The 19,357-nt window shown below is 41.4% G+C and overlaps 1 protein-coding gene across 3 annotated transcripts in view; it reads left to right on the top strand.

Annotated features, from left to right (window-relative positions):
• The first annotated feature begins 551 nt into the window (after positions 1 to 551).
• LRGUK (leucine rich repeats and guanylate kinase domain containing) overlaps positions 552 to 19,357 on the top strand; it is a 137,438-nt gene continuing 118,632 nt past the window's right edge. For all 3 annotated transcript variants that reach the window (XM_073238443.1, XM_073238444.1, XM_073238445.1), the window contains exons 1-5: positions 552 to 855; positions 7,636 to 7,743; positions 10,007 to 10,088; positions 13,688 to 13,788; positions 17,141 to 17,222. In XM_073238443.1, coding sequence (XP_073094544.1) covers positions 553 to 855; positions 7,636 to 7,743; positions 10,007 to 10,088; positions 13,688 to 13,788; positions 17,141 to 17,222 — 676 coding nt within the window. In that variant the 5' untranslated portion in view covers position 552. The remainder of the gene's footprint in view (positions 856 to 7,635; positions 7,744 to 10,006; positions 10,089 to 13,687; positions 13,789 to 17,140; positions 17,223 to 19,357) is intronic.

Here is a 19,357-nt window from a genome sequence, read left to right as displayed (position 1 = left end):
GGGCGGGATGTAAATCAATTGCAGATCAGCTCTCAGTCGTTGTCTGGTAGCTTCTCCTTACTTCTCTTTACTATCACAAGGACGGAAGCCATGCCTTCTATTTCATTTACACACACCCTCATCTCCTAAGACTGAGCTGTACTTAGGGTAGAATTTCAGTGTTACTAGCTTTCCGAGAGCGAGCATTAGGGACACCTAACATTTCCAAAGTACAGTGCTGCAAAAAGAACGTTTATGAATGAAGCAGGAAAGGATGAAAAATCTCTAAGAGGAGCCTCAAATTGGGGAGAAAACAAGAGTTGGAGACCAAAAAAAAAAAAAATGCGGAGAAAAGAGGTGAAAATGAAAAAGAAGAGAAACAAAGCCAGCGACTGAACGAACTAAAGAGGAAAAAATCGTGGCGGGGGGCACTGCAGAAAAAAAGAAAGGGAAAGTGGCGCACTAGCGGCTGTGTTAGAAAGCCGGGGAGCGCGCAGGGGCGAAGACTACAGCCCAGAATCCCTTGCGGCTCCGCCCTGGGCGTCCGTCTCCTAGGCAACCCCGGTAAACAAGATGGCGACCTCCGGGAGGGGTCCCCTGAGGCCGATGTCTTCCTCCCTCCCAGGAGGCTTGGGCGGTTCACTCCATGCAGCTCAGTCGATACAGTCGCCCTCAGAAAAAGAGCGTCAGTCATGCTTGTCCTCATTTCCCGTGGGGCAGAGACCGAAGGGTGACTTCCGCGAAGCCTCCTCCTGTCTGCTGCAGGAGCTCATTCGCCGCTCTCCGCAGGCGGACGCCGGCGCACAGGAGGAGGGCGAGGGCGAGGGCGAGGCGGAATCCGAGGAGTCCTCAGAGTCCGAGATGCCGAACTTGGAGGTGTGCGCCCCCCGCCGCCCCGCGGCTGAGCCCACTGACCCCTCCCTCTCCTCTGGGGGCGTCTCCCCCTGACCGCCCCGAGGCGCCCCCTCTTCTCTTCCGACTTGGGTTAAGCCGTTTCTTCATTATTTGCCTGAAATATTTCCGAGTCTCTCCTATTTTTCGTTAGCTCATTTGGTTTCTTACGAGTCAAGTTACACAGCATCGTTACGAAGTATCTATTTGTATATGAGTTATAGCTTCAACTTTCTCAAAATTACACCTTGAAAGTATTGTGAATAGGCAGAGCTCGTCCTCGACATCCCTTGCACATTTCCCCACGATTATGCAGGACTCCCCACACTGCTCCCCACTCTAGTCCCTTCATCCTCTGGGGGGGAAATGTACTGTTCTGAAATAGTACGGTAAGCGATTGCTAGGGGTGTATGTTGCATTATACCAGCGACATACACACAGACACACACACACACACACACACACACACACACACAGAAAGGAGCTTTAGAATGTTCACGCAGCTCGCTTACCTTGGCAGTACCTTAGCATGTGAAAGATGTTTGCAGCGTTCCCATCTGTATTGCCTGGTGGAGGCTTGGCCATTCACATTAATACAAATTTTCTAAAATACCTCTTCGAAACACCACCCAATCACAGTTCTTTCTTAACACTTATTGCTGTCATCCTGTTCCTTTCTTAGCCCGTTGCCCATTTTTTGTTGTTGTTGTGTTGTCCCTTTCCACTTCACATCACACCCTTCTCTTGGTTTTTAATATGTTGTTTTCTTTCTTTCAAAACCATCAATTGATTTGCCCCCTCTCAATAAACTGCTGGGTTTCCCTTTTTGTTGTGGCTGCTGGGAAACTCAGAATCAATATTTTTCTAAATTTCAATCGTTTTTTTCTTTCCTCTTGCCTCTTCTTTCATAATATAAATTGCTTCAGATTCTTTTCAGAAGTAAATGTAATACAGAGAAATAGAATGATTCCATTATCCCCTTGTCTCATATTCTTCTGGCCTCTCCTCTTTGCATCTTTGCCCCTTTTCCTAGTCACCTTTCCTCCTTGAGACCAAATATGTTTCTGTTTGTTATGCCTGTTCTCATTTACAGACTCCTTTCTTCAAGTGTCCTGTTTCTTATTTTCTCCGCTCTGTAACTTGCAGTGTTTTCTGTTACTCTGATTCTGCCTTTAACCACTTAAATTCTTCCCTCACCTGGGTTCCCTTCTTCTGAAATGTCCTTTTATTCACTTTTGACATTTTGGCCCTTTTTACCACCTTCATTTCCCATTTCAACTTTCCTCTTCTGCCTCCCTCTACATGGCCTGGTCACACATTAGTTTTACTCAAAGTGGGCCATAGAAAATTACTACTTTTTTATCTTTTGCTGATTTTACTACTGTTAGCAGTGATTTTTGCAAAACTGTAGCAGTGTTTTTACAACTTTGAGATGTTTGTATGGTTTCCACCAGCTTCCACCCCAAAGGAATTCACAAATGAATCGCCAGTTTACTTTATTATTCTAATTAACGCATGCTCTTCAGCTACAGGGTTCATTAGTAGCATTGTTAATCTGTCTTCAGTATGTGGTTAACAAACCAGAGAGAGGGTTGACTTGGACTGATTATTCCTTTTTGGCTTGTAGGTTCTGTGTGGAAAAGTTTATTATTTCTTCCATTTACATTCTAGATATTAATATTTATTTTGTGCACTCACATTCTATTTTAGCTCTTTAGAGTATCTTGTAAGGTTTAATACACTGAATATACCGAAAGTCTTAAAAGGAAATATTTGGACTTCCATGTCAAGTGATTTGTTTTCCATATCTTAGCCTAGTTAAGATTTATAATGATGTGAAAGTCACAGTGATTACTAAGTGTGTATAATACAATTAGCCTTAGATTGAGAAGCCCTTATGAACTTAAGGGAGGTACTACAGACCAGCAAAGCCAGAATACTGCCTTTGAAATAAAAGATTTGTGTAAAGCCTTTTATTACTTGTGACATTTTAAACAAGTTACTTCACCTCTTTCTGTCTCATCTGTAAGATGGGAATTTTAATACCTATCCCATAGAGCTGTAAGAGTTAAATGAGAACCTATGTGTAATATAGTCAGCATTAATATATTATTTGTACTGTTACTGATACAATAATAATAACTTCCATGTTTTTCAATCTGTGAACTGTAGCCTATCAAGTGATTTAATTAATTTAGCGGTCTTTGAACAAACATTTATTGACTGATTGCTATGTAAGAAGCACTCTTGCCTAGATAGGGCAGAAGTGTCTGGGCCCAAGAGTCGTGTCTGAGGCTTGCAAACTACTCTTGGGGAGTAACTTAATTGAGGGTATAATAATGCCTACTCATGGATAGTTATGAATATCAAACTTAGTAAGAAAGTCTATGTTAAAGTTCTTAATAGAGTGTCAGAGGTGGCTTTCAAAAATCATGGATATAATGCAAAGTAGCAGCAATAACAAGAGAAGATGAGACCGTGACTGAGGACATGCATGGTCCCTGCACCCAAGGTCAGATAAGAATGCAAGCAAATCACAGCCATTCAGCATCCAAAGTATTGCATACGTACAGGGATGTGTACAGAAGACGGCTGGATTGTGGGGATCAAGGCAGACTGCCAGGAAAGTAGACCCTTGCCTGGATGGAGAGGTGGTGTGTGGGCAGGCCTACTGATGACTTATAGGTGAGAGCAGAAAAAACAGCTGAGGTAAGGGCCAGATTGGGGGGCCTTTGTGCTCTTGCACAGACTGTGGGTTTGGATCTTTAAGCAGTGGGGAACTGCTCAGGGGTCAAGTGGGATTAGAATAGAGACTGGTGAGACTGGGGGCAGGGAGGTCAGTGAGACTAGCAATATCTATGGGGAGCGATGGAAGTCTGGATTACGGCAGTGGAAGTGGGAATGGAAAAGAAGCTAAAGTTGACATTTAAAATATTTAGGATTGACAGTTACTAATTAAATAATACAAGTCTAGGATGACTGCTAGCTAGGTCTGTGGCATGGTCCGGAGGAATATTAAGGCCATTAATCGCACTGGGAAACAGGGGCAGGTGGAGCTGGGCACCGAGGACTTGGAATGTGAGTCATACGACTCTGGAAATCAGAGGAGGAGGTCTCAGGGTGGGAGACCTGGGAATCGTCAGCAGTGGAGTCTGTAAAATCATCCAGGAAGAGAAGAGAAGAGGAGGGCCAAGGAAAGAACCCTGAGAGTCGAGGTCGTTAACTGACAAGCAGATAAGAGGAATCAGGAGGAAACTGGAAAGGACCGGTGAGAGAAGTAGAAGAGAGAAGAGCCATATGGTAGGGAACCCAAGGCAAGAAAGAGTCTTTATAACGCGGGAATGAGCTGTGTTGCCAATGGTCAAGTGGGAACAGTCCTAGAAACTGCTCATTAGCTTGGCCTATTTGGGGGTCATTGGAAACCTTGGCCTGTGTGGTTAGGGATGTGGCGAAGGCAGAGGCCTAGCTGGTGTGAGTGAGTGGGAGGTGACCAAAGGGGAACTAAGGCATAAAAAAGCAACTCCGAAGGAGCCTGGTTACTAAGGGAAACTACAGCCATAGCTAAGGGAACATGCAGGGCTGAAGGGAGCCTCTTTAGGCCAGAACAGACACCCATATTAGTACAGCAGGAGAAGTGACAGGTTGGAGAATGACAGTGGAGAGTGACTGGTTGAAATTACAGGCAAAAGAGGGCAAAATTGAGGGTCCCTGGGAAGGGTCACTGTGGAACAGAGGGAGGGGAGGTGTGTGTGTGGGAAGGAGCAGGTTTCCTCTGAGAGGCAGTGGGACAAGTGCAGAATGGGGAGGGGTTACGTTTGATGATTTCTGCTTTGCCCCAGAAGCAGAAGAGGGCAGCTGCTGAGAGCAAGGACCAAGGAGTGGAGGCACCAGACAGAGGACCGTGATGACAGTCTGGGTGGTCATGAGCCATGGTGGGGAGCTGAAAGGCAGCTGGTGAACAGGAGACTGTAACAGCACCGAGGCCCAGCTAGAAGCTGCTTAGGAGAGGCCCCGGAATGCATGGTTGTGGGGCCTTATCCACCCCACCCAGCAGCTCAGGGGGAGAAGTAGGTCCACTGATTCACTCACCCAATGTTTGAATGCTTCCCACATACCAGGCCCTGGGCTCCCCCCTTTGCTCTTATACTTCAGCTATTTTGAACCCTCTGTTGTTCTGCCAATGCTCCCCTTTGCCTCTGAGATTTTGTACGTGTTGCCCTTTGCCTGCAGTTACCCTCCTTAGTCCTCTTTTCTGCCTCTCTTCCCCTTTCCAGAGTAACTCACAACTTTGGGACTCAACTTAATCGCTCTGTTCCCCAGGAAGCTTTTGCTAACCTCCTTCCCATTAGAGCTGATATAAAGTGGATGCCCTGCCGATAGTCAAAGCACCCTGCTTACCTCTATCGTGATATTTACCAAACTCCTGAAATTGTCTCCCAGACTGACCTGGCTATCCCTTAAGGATAGGTCTTACTCATAATTTTGTCTACCGAACCTAGCACACTAGCTGCTGTGTGCTTAGCATGTTATAAAGATCTTTATACCAAATGAAAGATGGACATCATCAAGCTTCAGTGTGGGAATTGATGGTGAACTTGATTCAGGTTTGGGTATGTATGTGGTAGTTGCAGTCAGGGGTCAAGGAGTCAGATGTGAGAGAGTCATTGAAATTGCCCATGTGATGCCCAGTAGGGAGGAATTATAGTGAGGAGGGAACAGACAGATTCTGGGAAGGAAGGATGAACAGACTGGAGATGTTGTTGTCATCAAGGAACAAGTTCAGTAGCTGTTGGAAAGGTTAAAGAATAGGCTAAGTTGTGGGGTCAGAGAATGGAATACTTGGGTCTGAGCTGTCTCAGGTAGAGCAGTTTAGCATGATGCCTAGATCCAGGGTGGCCCTGGGAGTGAGTGGCTGAAGTTGGGTGGAAATCAATTTTAAGGTGTCTGGAGTTAAGGAAATAAAGAAATGTGTGTGTGTGTGTGTGTTTGCTTGGAGTAGTAGGGGTGTTGAATGGTCATCCTTAAAGATTCTGAAGCCACCCAAGGTAAAGGTAGGGCTTGTGAGGGTCTGAGCAAAGGCCAGAAGGGACAGGCACAGACTATGAGGGTTGCTGCCAGGGTGTGAGTGGGTTGCCATGGGAGTCTTGCCATGGACGTCTGGGAAAATGCTGACTGTGGCCAGTCTCCATATCAATGGATGCATTAAAAAACAGACATCCTCCTCCTCATTAGTAAGGTGCAGTATCTTCTCATATCCAGGAAATAGAGAGGGTAGTCAAGTAAACTTCAGAGGTTTAGGTAGAAATTTTGGAGGGAAAATAACACCTCCATCCCTATTCCTCCCTAGGGCTTTTGTAAGAAATTGAAATTTTATTTTTATCTTTACCCCATTTGTGAACAGGTTAGTTGGTATGGATGAATGGAACACTGAGGTGTGGATTTTTCAACTTCATCAATCAGCAGTAACAACTGTCATTTATTGGGAACACTTGCTATGCTCTAGGCACTGTATGAAGCTTTATATACATTGTTTTCATTCTCTCTAAAACATTAAGAGTGGATAATAACATTTCCTATTTATAGATGAAGAATATGAGGCTGAGAGAAAACTTTATCTCCCTAAAGTCATATCCAGAATGGTAGATCTGGAGTTCCAGTGAAACCTGCCCAGCCCCAAAGCCTGTGCACTATCTCCGTGTGAATGGTATTTGCTTCCCTAGGTTAGTGGAATTTGAAGGAGAGAAACTCTGTAGAGCAGCACAAGCCTGCATAATTATGTCCTCAGCACCAGCAGCCTGAGCATTATTGTTGGTTCCTGTTAATGCAGAAGACCTGGAAAGGGTATTTTGCCACCATGATTCGCATGCAGATCATGCTTAGTTCTATTGGTGCGGCTAATGGGATTACTGTATTTTATGTCCTCAGGCTGATGTTAGTGTTAATGTGTTGTTCATTATGGAGTTGATGGCTGCACAAATACAGGCCAGATCCACCTGTTATCTCTTCTGTTTGTTATTAGGGAAAGGACGTGTTGGGTCACCACTGGTCCATGGCTGTCTACAGACCAAAAGCCTAACTCCTTGTGCAAGTCATTAGTACTCTTTTAATAAATCTTGTAAATTGTATGAATCCAGCAAAATTATCCAGTAGGAAGGAATTGAGGACCTGTTTCCTCTAGCAAAAAATAATCGGTTTTAGAAAGAAAACTAATTGCTTTCATTTGGGTTATGGACAAGCAGTCAGTGTTGTGGTTAGACTTGCCTTGGGGACAGATTTAGGCTTGAATTCAGGCTCCGTCACTTACTAGCTGTGCAGTTTTGGGCAAGTTAAGGTCTGGAAGCCTTTGGGTCTTCATCTGTAGATGGAGCCAAGAGTGCCTGCCTCAGGGTTGTCAAGAGGATTCAATGAGTTGACCCACTGGGAGCTCTTAGCACAAGGCCTGGAACAGAGAAGAACTCACTGTAGTCATCGCCACTAACACTGATGCTTCTACTGCTCTTGTGCTCATTCCATTTTGAATACCTAGTACAAATGACTACCTGCAAATTTGGTGGCAGTTAAAACACTGACTTGATAAATACTCATTTAATTATAGGTAATCTATATGTGTCCTCAACACAGAATTCTTTTTGGGGCTGGTAAACTTCAGAGGGCTCAGCTCCTGGACGTGTAATACACTAAATAAGTGCTGAATATGACGGGGTGGATTGTTTCCCTTCTAATGGAAGTCCTTTCTTTGTCCACCTCTCTGGGGTTTTTTTGCAGGAGGAATTTGATGGGGTCCTGAGAGAGGAGGTCGTGGCCGAGGCACTCCACCAACTGGGGCGCTCAGGCTGTGGGACTGAACAGGTCTACCTCAATCTGACTTTATCAGTGAGTATGGCGAGGTCCCCTGGCTGGCTACACTCTGACACTGGTTGGATCATATCCGTTTTCTCTGGTACTCATAGCTTTTGTGGTGGCCCCAGATCTCAAGAGTCTTGCATTTGATGGACACAAGTGATAAAGAGTTGTTGATGTAAATGTTAGAAGCCACAGAACCCTGGACAACCCAGAAATCGGCCCCCGATCACTTCATTTTCATTCTCTTCACAGCCTGTTTCTTTCATCTTAACTAGTCTATATTATAGCAATCAATGCTTTCTTTCCAGAGGTTGGATTTGATTCTGTAAAACCAATCAAAAACTCTTTAAAAAGAGTTTTCTCTCTGATCAGTGCCAGGACTAGAATTTATATCTAAATTGCAGGGAACAAGGTATTTTGGTATTGACTTTTTCCCCCTCTGAGCATATAAAGAAATAAGTAGCTTTAAGCTATAGCTCGCTTTCCAACAGAAACCCATCATTAAAGAAAAAATGTATTGTTATTCGTTAATTGTCAAGATTTTGATACAAGCACAGAATCTTGGCTCCAATTTTACAAGAGAGGCTCTAAGAGCAGAATACTCAGAGCTTTTCAGTTCTTTCCTCCCTTTGTTTCTCTGTAGTCATAGAAAAATAATCTCTTCTTGCTTCCTGATATTGTAAAGCATTAAATATTCCTTGGAGAGCTGCAGAGTAAATGCAGAAACACAGGTGAAAAAAGCCCACTGGAATTTTGCTTGAGCACCATACTTTGGCTAAAGCATGTATGTATAACTCATAACCCTGTTCCGTCTTGAATTTGAAGTAGTAAACTACCCAAGAAAGCTCTTTTCACCCATGCTGGTTTTATGGCATGTCCTTTGAGAACAGCATATGAAGATTCTAATCTTTTACTATTTTGACTTCAAAACATTTTAAGGATGACTCAGCTACTTAGGCAGTAACTTACAGGGAGCAACCCCGTGTGCATTACCCTGTGTTAGGCCCTGGAATGGTAGGTAATTCCAGCAGCCAGTGCATCGCTATACACGTCCCCTTCAATCAATATTCTACTTATGTACATAGTGCTATGCCTTAAATTGATCTCCAAAAAAAGAAAAAGCAATCCTTTAAATCTTATTTCAGCTAGATGGACTGAAGTTTAACTTACTTTGCCACTGACCTTCTAACATATGCAGTATTACACATTGAATTACTTTGCCTTAATAACCTGTCTTACTGAATATGCTTTCTTAGGGTTGCCTAGCTGGGTGAGTTTTTTCATTCCTTGTATCTTAATGTTGCACACTATTTTTTTACTTTGATTACTTGTATATACAGCTTCTCTCCCAAAGTCACAGGTTTCTAGAGGGCACAGTATAGCTCTGTCGCATCATTGTATATCCCATCATGCACAACGCCTTATACATAATAGGTTTTCAGTAAGTATTGATTTATTTATTACTATTTAGTTGCCTTCATTAAACATTCTTATCATTATTACATTTGATAATTTGCTTATGACACTTCATTGGTTGGCTTTTTCTGATTCTGACATTGCAACATAAACTAGTAATATGAGTCTGTTCCCAGGAACCAAATTCCCTTCCAACCCATCTTGAAGTTCTCTAGATCGAGATTTCATGAAAAGACTCTTGGACAAGCATTCATGAGACCTGGATCTGCTTCTCTGGTGCTAACTTGCTGTGGGATTTCAAACTATTTACATACCCCTCTCTCCCTTACATTCTTTATTTCCAAATTGGGGATAATCTGCCCCAGGGGTCTCACAGTTTTGTTCGATCAGATGAGATTACTGTAAAGAAGCTCTGAAAAGGAACCCTGAGAAAGTGTAGGTGGTATTGTTATTAATGATCTCTTGATTAGATGTGAGCTCTTCAACATTTCATTTAAATTCTAGGAATTTGCTTTTTCTTTTCTTCTACTTGATAAAGGCTTTGGCTTTATTGCTATTATATGTTATTTTTTAAATAATAAAACTGCTCTAAAGGGCTTCACGATACCGCTTTAATTTGCCTTTTCATGTTAGCATTCTTGCTAACAACACTAATTTTCTAAGCTATTATTTTCTTCAAAGGAATGCACTTTTTGATGGAGTTTGTCATCTCTTTTAAGGTCCTATTAGTAGTAGGCTTCAGATTTTGTTCTCTCACTTCTGCTATACTTCTGAAAGAAATTCTAGATTTCTGTGTGTCAGCTCTTCCAGGTGTTGTGAGAAGGCTGAGTACCAACCTGCTAAAGCAAACAGTCTTTTTTACCTTTTATTTTCTCAGGGTTGTGATTTAATTGACATTAGCATTCTCTGTGGATATGTTCACCTACAGAAGTTGGACCTTTCAGTAAATAAAATTGAAGGTATGTAATTGTTGTGCTAGTCAATTGATGGATCACTCAATTATTTCAAAAGTTAAGCTTTGTAGTATATAATATGGTTTAATGTGACAAAACTTGGTGTACTATTGTGGATCAGTTTAGATGCTGTTGCTCTAGTTCCCATATGAAAAAAAAGGCACCAGTGACTACTGATGAGTCAAGAAAAAGGCACAGGTCAGCCAACATGCAGCGTCATGCTATGCTGGAACCACAGCGATATTGAAGAGGACCGTGTGGAATGCTTGCTTTGTTTTTTCCCTCCAAGAGGCAGCTCATCACTTATTTAGTATTTCCTGAATATATGATGATTCCCTTTTCTTGCCCTCTATTAGTTTATTCAGTGCAGTTGACTTGTCCTTTTTTTTTTTCTCTCTAATGGATTCATTTTGCTTTTGCATTTACATTTTAATGCTGGGTAGCTGCTCCTGTTCTTCTTTCTTATTTGAGTTCTGGGATTCACAAATTTATTTTTTCCTCTCTTTTTGTTGTCTCTATATGTATAGCTGAGCCTTTCGGCTCTCACTGTACCATCTGTAGTTCGATATAGTATTTGTTGTGGTGCCTTGCTTACACTTAAGGAGATTAGTCACATTTTCTTCAAAGCTTGATTGTTGTTCCCGGTATGCTGATCCTATTGAAGTTCAAGTGTACAGTTTTTGTCTTTAGACTTCTAGGTAAGTAAGCAATCTTTATTTCCAGCCTGCTTTCTTCATTCTTCACTAACAATTTTTCTGCTTGCTTCTTTAGCCTGTCATTTTTATGACAATGAGGTGTTGCTGATCGTAGTCTTCTCTGGCTCATTTTCTCATTTCTTCCCCTTATATGTCTGCAGTAATTAAAATCCACTCTTCTCAATAGCTAAGAAATATTGTAGCATATTTAATTCCTAAAAATTTCAACTGTTTCTTAAAAGACTTGTTATTTCTGGTTTAAAAACTTCTTTATGGAAAATACAAACATGTGCATAGGGAAACTATCGTAATGAACATTCAGGTGGAGCAACTATCAGCTCTTGGCCCACCTTGTTTCATTAATAACTCCCCACCCCCTCTCCACCCCCCAACTTTACCTTGCACCCCCATGGTAAGAGTTTTTTTAGTGTTACTGACAAGAAATATCCCCACTCCCCAGCCTTCGAGGTTGGTTTTATTTACTGGGCAAGAATTGCAGAGTGGCAGAAGCTTCAGCAATGCGCAGGGCTGGTGAGCCGGGAGGTGACGTGGCTTCATCCTCATGCAACTTGAGCAGGGAGTCCCCTACTGCAAGCTTTCCTCTTCAGATCGGTCTTCTTTAACCTCTTAGGGCCTATCTTATTAACTCATCAAGGGTTTGAGAATCTACTGTGTGTGAGGCACAGTATGGTTTTCTTCTTGCAAGAAGAGCTTTATTAATGTTGTGCTGCAGACCCGATTTCAGGTTGCAGCAGACACCTGGGGTGTTAAAACGCAAACAAACGGCTGTTACCCTCCCTCAGAGTGTCGGGTTCGGTAGAGCTGGGGTGGGACGCAGGAATCTGCATTTCTAATTATCTTGGAGAAAGCTATTGCTGCTGGTCCAGGATCAAACTTTGAGAACCACACATGTAAGCGACGAGGAGCTCCTGCCATCTGGTGGGCACAGAGGTCACTACACCAAGTAGGGAGTTAATGGGCTTGCCAGAGAGAAGCCTAGCAACCCAGACCATGGACGTATTTTCTGTCTGATCTGAAAGCTTTGGCCATCCGCAAAGTGTGAAATGTACTTGCTGTCTCTTTATCTTCATCTCCGTCGTAGCTTCTGCTTCCAGAGCTCCATGGAGTAGTACTTACCTGCCCACAGGAAGGTCAGCTCCGTGATTTATAGCCAGAGATGCTTATGTTGACATATGGTATGCCAAGAGTACTAACGTGTTAGTTCGCAGTGTCCATCCTCAGCTGATGTTCTGAAGTGCACATTTGGCATTGGAGACCCTGTTAGGCCTATAAACATATACTGTGGAAAAGTCAGTGCAGAGGTCCAAAATCTCCTAAATTTAGAGAGAGCTGCCAGCATAGATAACTGCTCAGTCATTCCAGGATGGGCCTCAGGGACTTGGTTTGCACTCCCCTGCCACCCCGCCTTGTACGTGAGCACCAGCTCAGCCTGGAGCACACCTCCAGTGGTGGAAGAGGGGTTCAGTATTGCATGATGACCATGCCATCTAATGCACTCTACCATTTTACCGTAACTCCTAAAGAGGGGTCACCAGTATATGGTATTTTCCTAAACTGTGATGCGTTTTCCTAAGATTGATAGAGATGAGCCAGATTACTTTGATTTTTCTCTATGACCCAATGCAGAGGTGACACTGGTTTATATTTAGTAGACATAAGCAAGACTTGTAAAGTAATGACAGTTTTCTCCTGAGGTTTGCTTTCAAAGGCAGCCTTCCTTGACTCCCTCATTAATTCCCACCAAAGTGTTAATGTCTCAATGTATTATTCCTCCTAGAACAACTTCATAAAAAAGACAGGCTAAAGAAGGGTGTGGTTAAGACCAGAGAGATGAAGTAGAAATTGGCGGGGATCTTCCGGCTTCCATGACCCTTGAGGAGGACTGATACTGGGGTAGGGTAGCAATGGGCTTGTGTTACCTGCTGCACCTACTCCAAGGCAGGGCCCCAGCTGCCCAGCCTTCCTGCTCCGGGTTTGCCCATGTCCTTGCCACTGGTGAAAGGTAGAAGCATTTGCTTGGCTTCCAGTGTAGAGGCTCCATTCTCCCAGCAGGGGCCATCCCCTGAGGGGCTGTAACTGCGGGTTCTATGATCTTGAAGGAGAAGAGAGGGAGAGTTACAAGTGTTGCTGTAATCAGTGGCAGAGACAGGGCTGTGAACCGCCTCCTGCGCAGCCTCCTGAATCCTTCCCTAGTTCCTCCTGCTGCCCAAAGTGCATCTGCTGAGCAGCGGTAAAGACAACACAGTTAGGTTTTATTTGTAACTTCATTAGGAGTGATAGTAACACAGTAGTCCTTTACTTAGTATTCGAGGTTCAGAATATTTGCTTGCAATAAAATGCAAAGCTCAGACTTATTTTTGAAAGTAAAATAGCAGCAATAATTTAAATCACTTCAAATAATTAATGAGATTTAGAGTTAAGTCCAACCAAAACAAAATTTTATTTATAACAAAGTTCTCTAATTGTGGCATTTCCAGTCTCTCTGAAAAGACTTAATTCAGTTATTTAGGGGCTAATTATCAAGAGGATTATCTAAGGGTTTAGTTTCTCGTCCCTTCCTCCAAGGCTGGCACTTGTGGGGACATTTGACTCTTAGCCACTCACGGAGAGTGTATTGAGACATGGAGGAGGGCTTGGTCATTGAAAGGGGATGGAAAGAGGTGGGGGGGGGTCTGGGAGGTTAAATTATGGGCTCTTGGGGATTTTTTCACACTGTGTGTGTGTGTGTGTGTTTGCACATTCCTATTTTATTCATTTTACTCACCTGCAATAATGAAGATATGCTTGCAGCTGGTGTAATTAAAAAACATTCTGATGTAACATGCTATTTTTAATGACTTACTCTAATTTTTATTTTACCGGCTTACCTTGTTCTTTATTTCTCCCCAGATTTGTCTTGTGTAAGTTCTATGCCTTACCTTCTAGAACTTAATGCTTCTCGAAATAAACTGACTACATTCTTCAATTTCAAGCCACCCAAAAATCTCAAGGTAAACTTTATCAATACACCAATTACAAGTGTTAACTGGTTTGCTAAGTACATTAACATGAAAAACAGCTCTAAAACAGAGAATTCTGAGAGAGTAAGATGTAGGAGTAAATAGTGTAAGTTCTGAAATGAAGAAAAGGGGAAGGACTTGTGCATCATTTACTTATGGAAAAAAGAGATGGTCTGTCAATGGATAATCTTTTTAGGAAGCTTGGCTAAAACAAATTGAGGAACTAACTTCATTCTGTGCTCGCTCCTACTGTTAAATACTAGTTATTGTTTAGCTGTTTTTATTACAGCGGAACAATTTTGTACCTGAAAAAAATCTTTAAAATTTTTCTGGGGGGCTCAAATTTTGCCCTCCTTACTTTTTTTTAGAAAACAGTGATTTCCAATCTTTAGTCTCACTTCTGCGCACCTGCTTTTGCATTTCTGAGGCAGGAGTAAACTCTGTGAGTAGTGGTTGATGGAGTAGCTTGCTGTAGAGCAGACTGTCTCTTGCTCTAATATGTGGGCAGATCACCTGGGGTTCTTGTGAAAGTGAGATTCTGACCCAGGAGGTCTAGGGTGGGGCCTGAGACTGTATGTCTCCCAACCTCCCAGGTGACGCCATTGCTGCTGGTCCATGGACCACACTCAAGCAGAGAAGTCATAAGTTAGTGGTTCTTAGACTTCTCTGCATGTCGATATCACCTAGGGAGTTCTAAAAACTACTAATGCCTGCATCCTACTCCCAGAGATGCTGATTCGAGTGGCCCAAGGTAAGACTTGGGCATAAGAATTGTTAAAAGACCCCCCAGGTGGCTCTAATGTGCTGACAAATTTGAGAGCAGTATTCACAAGCTTGGCTTTAGTGCTCTTCTATGGGACTCAAAATTTCATTAAAAAGTTATATTTAGGAATGGACATCAACTTATTGCCTTTTTTATCTATTAGCTTTATTTTGCTTACAAATCGAATGGACTTAGATCTAAAGTATTCTGCTGGGGCTTGCACAAATATGAAAATAAGTTTGAAAGCAAGAATCTGACTTCCCCTATACTGCCAGTGAGACGTCTTTCTTAAAATTTTTCTTCTATTGTTTCACATCATTCCATTTTTGTCAATAGTGTGGTTTTTTTCCTTTGAAATTGTAGTTATTGCCAGGGGTGACATTCCTTTGTCCAAATAAGCTACAGGACTTGCCGATTTGTACTCGGCATGGGGCCATGGTCTTCAGGTTATCAGGAATTGTATTTGCAGAGCTGTGTTGACTGTCCCTCCATTTCTGTCCCATTCTGCCCTGGCCTAAGCCTCACGAAGTCAGTCATGGCAACAGCGTGACCCCTTCCCTAGGAAAAACTTCCTTGGAGTTTCTTCCATTCATATCCTTACCTCATCCCCTCCAAAAAGATGCCAACAATGAACAAAAACAACCCAGATACCCCGTCTTTAAGGCTCTGAGCTCCCAGAGAAAAACCCAGTATATTGGTAACTTTAGAGAAGTGCTTGCAAAGTGCCGAACTGCCCCTGATGAGGTGCTTCAAACCGCTATGAATTCTGTATGAACCTGGGAGGGAAATAAACGAGGCCCTCCAGTGTTTTCTGTGCACTATGTTCTTTCATTCTCAAAGTAAAGCTATGAGCCACTGGAATGGTCCCATTTTACAGATGAGGACACTCTGTAGAAAGGTTAAGTAACTTATTTAATCTTTGCTGGGGAGTAGCAGGGCTGGGATTGAACCTGATGTCTGAGACCCAAACCCTCTATCTTCCTAGTAAATCTGGCTTATATACAATGTCCCACCTTGTCAAAAAGCTCTGTTTCCTTTTCACTTACTATCTATGAGCCTTGTGTCACCAAGCAAAGAAAGCATACTTTTCCTAAAGAGCAGAACCTTGTCCTTGCACTCTTTTTTTATTTCCTAAAATGCTTTTGCTCTTAGTAGGTGCAGAAGTTTCATTTTCTTGATGGGTACTTCCTACAAGCCTTCAGTTCCAGTGGAATCCCAGTGGGAGTCAGAGCAATGTCATAACCTTTTAAGGTCCTGCCACAAACCTAACACCATAGATGCATAGATGACATAATGTTGGCATGGAGCCCCAACGGGGGGTAGTTAGGTAGACATCATGAGCAAACACAAGCTATGCCACAAGAAGGAAAGGTGTTAAAGGAAAAGTATCAGTTATAAGTTAAACTGAGATAAGCATAAGTTTGTTTCTACTCCATCATTATTATATAGAAGAAAAAAGTGAATATGAAACTTCATCCTGCCAAACTGGCTTCATAGCTCAGTCATGGTATATATTTTACATGGTTGCAATTGTATATGCATAGAATTATGTGTTCTGATTTTTTTTATTAACAATATTTTATTTGCTCATTTCTATTTCCTCCCATGATTCTCACACTGCATTTTACTATGTAGCCCTGTTGCTATATTGTAATTGACTTAACCATTTTTCTGCTCTTACCATTTGAATTTCCAAATTTCTTTTGTATTCAGTGCTTAAAGTTTTTAATATTTAAAGTATTTAGTATTTAATATGTAAGATGATCTTTGTACATTTTTTTGGGGGCGAATCACTGTTTTACAGGGCACAAGAAGATAAGTATAGTGCTTATTATAGTTATAATTACTTGGTAGTTTTCTAGAAAATGGTCACAGTGTGCCCAGCAAATTATCAATGCAGTGTTTCAAGAAATTGTTTTAAATCATTTTTGTTTCTCTTTTGCAAGTAAGTGAATATTTAAACAAAGTTTTTATGTTGTTTTTCTTTAGTCTCATATTTTTGAGTAGGAATAACTGATGTCGCTGAAAATGCTTTCTTAAAATAGTCCATTTTGAAAAGGGGTGTTAACTTGAAGAGGTATATGGCCGAAGGGATGAATAAGAAATATTTTTCTGGCATTTAGGGGTGACATGGGAGACTATGATGAGATAGAAATAGAAAAGGCAAAGAAAAGAAAAACAGGCTATGCATATGAATTAGGTGAATACAGTTTACTAGGCATTAGGGAAAATGAAAGAAATGGTGGTAAAGAAAGGTGAAAGTAAGGTAAATCCTGAAGGAAGAAAAAGAAAGTTTAAAATAAATGCTGAAAATGAGGGTAGTAACTGCAAGAATTGAAAGTGTTTGTGTTGTGGGGATGCCTGTGCTGGCCAGAAGGAGTGGTCTCCTCCTTGGTATCCCTCAAAGTGGACAGACAAGCATCCCCGTTAGAAAATGATTGAATATAGGTAAATATGTTAGTCTTTTCAATAATGAATTCTAACCCCACACCCAGAAATACATTCTTCTTGTACAATTAATTATTGTGGTTAAGATGAATAAAAATAAAGTATGACATATTATTCTTTTTTTCTCATCAGAAGGTGGATTTTTCCTACAACCAAATTTCTGAAATGTGTGATTTGTCAGCATACCAGGCACTCACAAAGCTAATTTTGGACAGTATCCTTTGAATGAGTAACAGGGGATATTTGGTTAGTAGGCCCATGAATAAATATATATAAGATAACATGGAATAGTACTGGATAAACAATTTACTAGAGTTGTGTGACTCATTTAAGTGATTAAGAATTGATAACCACAAAATGAGAAAAGATATTTTATTTAACAAGGAGTAAAATTGCAAGCCAAAGCTTTCCAAGAGCATCTTATACCTGAAAAGCTAAGTAAGACAGTCATTCTTCTGATAAACATAGACTTGTTTTTAATTATAGATCCAGATAAGAAATTCTATTTTAACTGACCCTTCAAATTTAAATTTGTTCCCTGTTTTATGTAAATTCAGTATCTGAAAATCCAAAAGGAAAGGTAGTGATTATTTTACAAAAGAATTAATATTAAGTTCCCTTTAAATAGCAAGCTTCTCCAGTGTATTTAAAATATGCTCTCATTAAAAAAAAAAAAAGAAAAACTTTTCATTAGAAACCAACTTCAGGAACATATCTTTTGCATGAGCCAGGCTCCCATGCAAATAGAGCATCAACTCTGAAGTAGGCACACTCCAGCTTCTAGAGCCTAAGGGGTTAACTGGGGACCTGTGAGTTTAATGAGCCAAGTCTCTTTACACCAGAGACAGATGTTCTCTGGGTGATAAGGGAGCAGCACCTTCTCTTTCTCAGTAAGTATCTTTCTACTCACCTGAGGATTTTTCACACAGCGTGGAGAGTGGATTGATTGCCCTTGGGTGCCTCATTCCAGGGATGTGGCAGCAGATAGTACACACTACACTTGTTAGAAGCCTGAGATGTGGTAGAACAGAAGGTACACTTTCTTGAAGATGTAGAAAAAAGGCCTTTATTTGTACATAGTGGAAAGCTTAGAACATAGCATATTATTACCCATTAGAAGGTATATGTGAAGATGAGCAATTAGTGGACATGTAGTTGGTGCTCTTGAAATGAGCAAGTTCTCCCAAATATAGCCTGGTGAGAAAATGACCAAAATGAAATGCTTTGATGACAAACTAAAAGCAGTGCATGATAGCAGCACCTATTCCGAGAACCTTCACTTTAGGCTTGACTGTCATGTATGTATTGGAGTTGCAAAGAGATAGAGTCTGATGGCCCAGAAGCTATGGGGCTCAGAAATCCACTCATGTCAGGCCATCTAGAAGAGTGCTGCGCAAGGAGGACTGGCAGCATCAGCATTGCCTGGAACTTCTTTGAAATTTAGACTCCTGGGCTCTACTCCAGGCCTATGAAATCTGAATCTGCAATTTTAACAAGACCCCCAGGGAACGTGAGTGCACGTTAAAGCTGGAGAAGCACTGCACCCACCTACACTCCTACCAGCCTGAAGGGATAGGGCATCCAGAACCCCTCCTAATCATCAGGGTGTCCTGACTGGGAATGCTGACGTGCCAGTCTGGAGTAGACAGTCTGAGCTCTGTCTGCCGGAAAAATATTCTTCAACGTACGGCATGGAATTGCCAGATAAAACAACTCCACAGTAGTTCGGATCCAAAACAGAGAAACAGTTTAAAACACTTCTATGAAAGTCTTAATGTCTATATAAATTTGTCTATGTGAAAAATTAAATTATTATGACTTTGTAAATTTCAAATAACATGAAAAAAGGAATTAGGGTTTTTTTTTTTTAACTTGGCTTTAGATCTTTAGATGTAGCAATCAAGTCTTATTGCCAAGGTATAAAAATCTATAATTATTACATCAGAACCAAATGAAATTCAGATCAAGGATGTATAATTAGAATGTAACATGGCACCATTCCTCACCTGTGTTTCTAAAAACTCAAAGTAGCCAAAACAAGCTACGCTTCATATACTATTAATGAAATAAACTTAGATACCTGACATTTTTTAAAAGATAGGCTAGTTTTTAAACAGTACCAAATATGCCTTTCACTTTTGTTCTGTTGAAGCATATCATAGTGTATATAATTGTGTGATTAGATTGTTGAAGACTAAAAAGCTTTTAGGTAAAATAAATTTTAGATACTTTTTTGTGCCAATACATTTGAAGACTTAGGTGAAATAGACAAATTCCTAGAAAAATATTGTGCATCAAAACACTGACTTAGAAATAGAAACCCTGAGTAGTCTTGTAACTGTAAAAGTA

The sequence above is a fragment of the Manis javanica genome, chromosome 6 (assembly GCF_040802235.1).
Source record: "Manis javanica isolate MJ-LG chromosome 6, MJ_LKY, whole genome shotgun sequence".
Classification (NCBI taxonomy): domain Eukaryota; kingdom Metazoa; phylum Chordata; class Mammalia; order Pholidota; family Manidae; genus Manis; species Manis javanica.
Note: the sequence above shows the minus strand (reverse complement) of the source record. Positions and strands in the feature narration are given on the sequence as shown.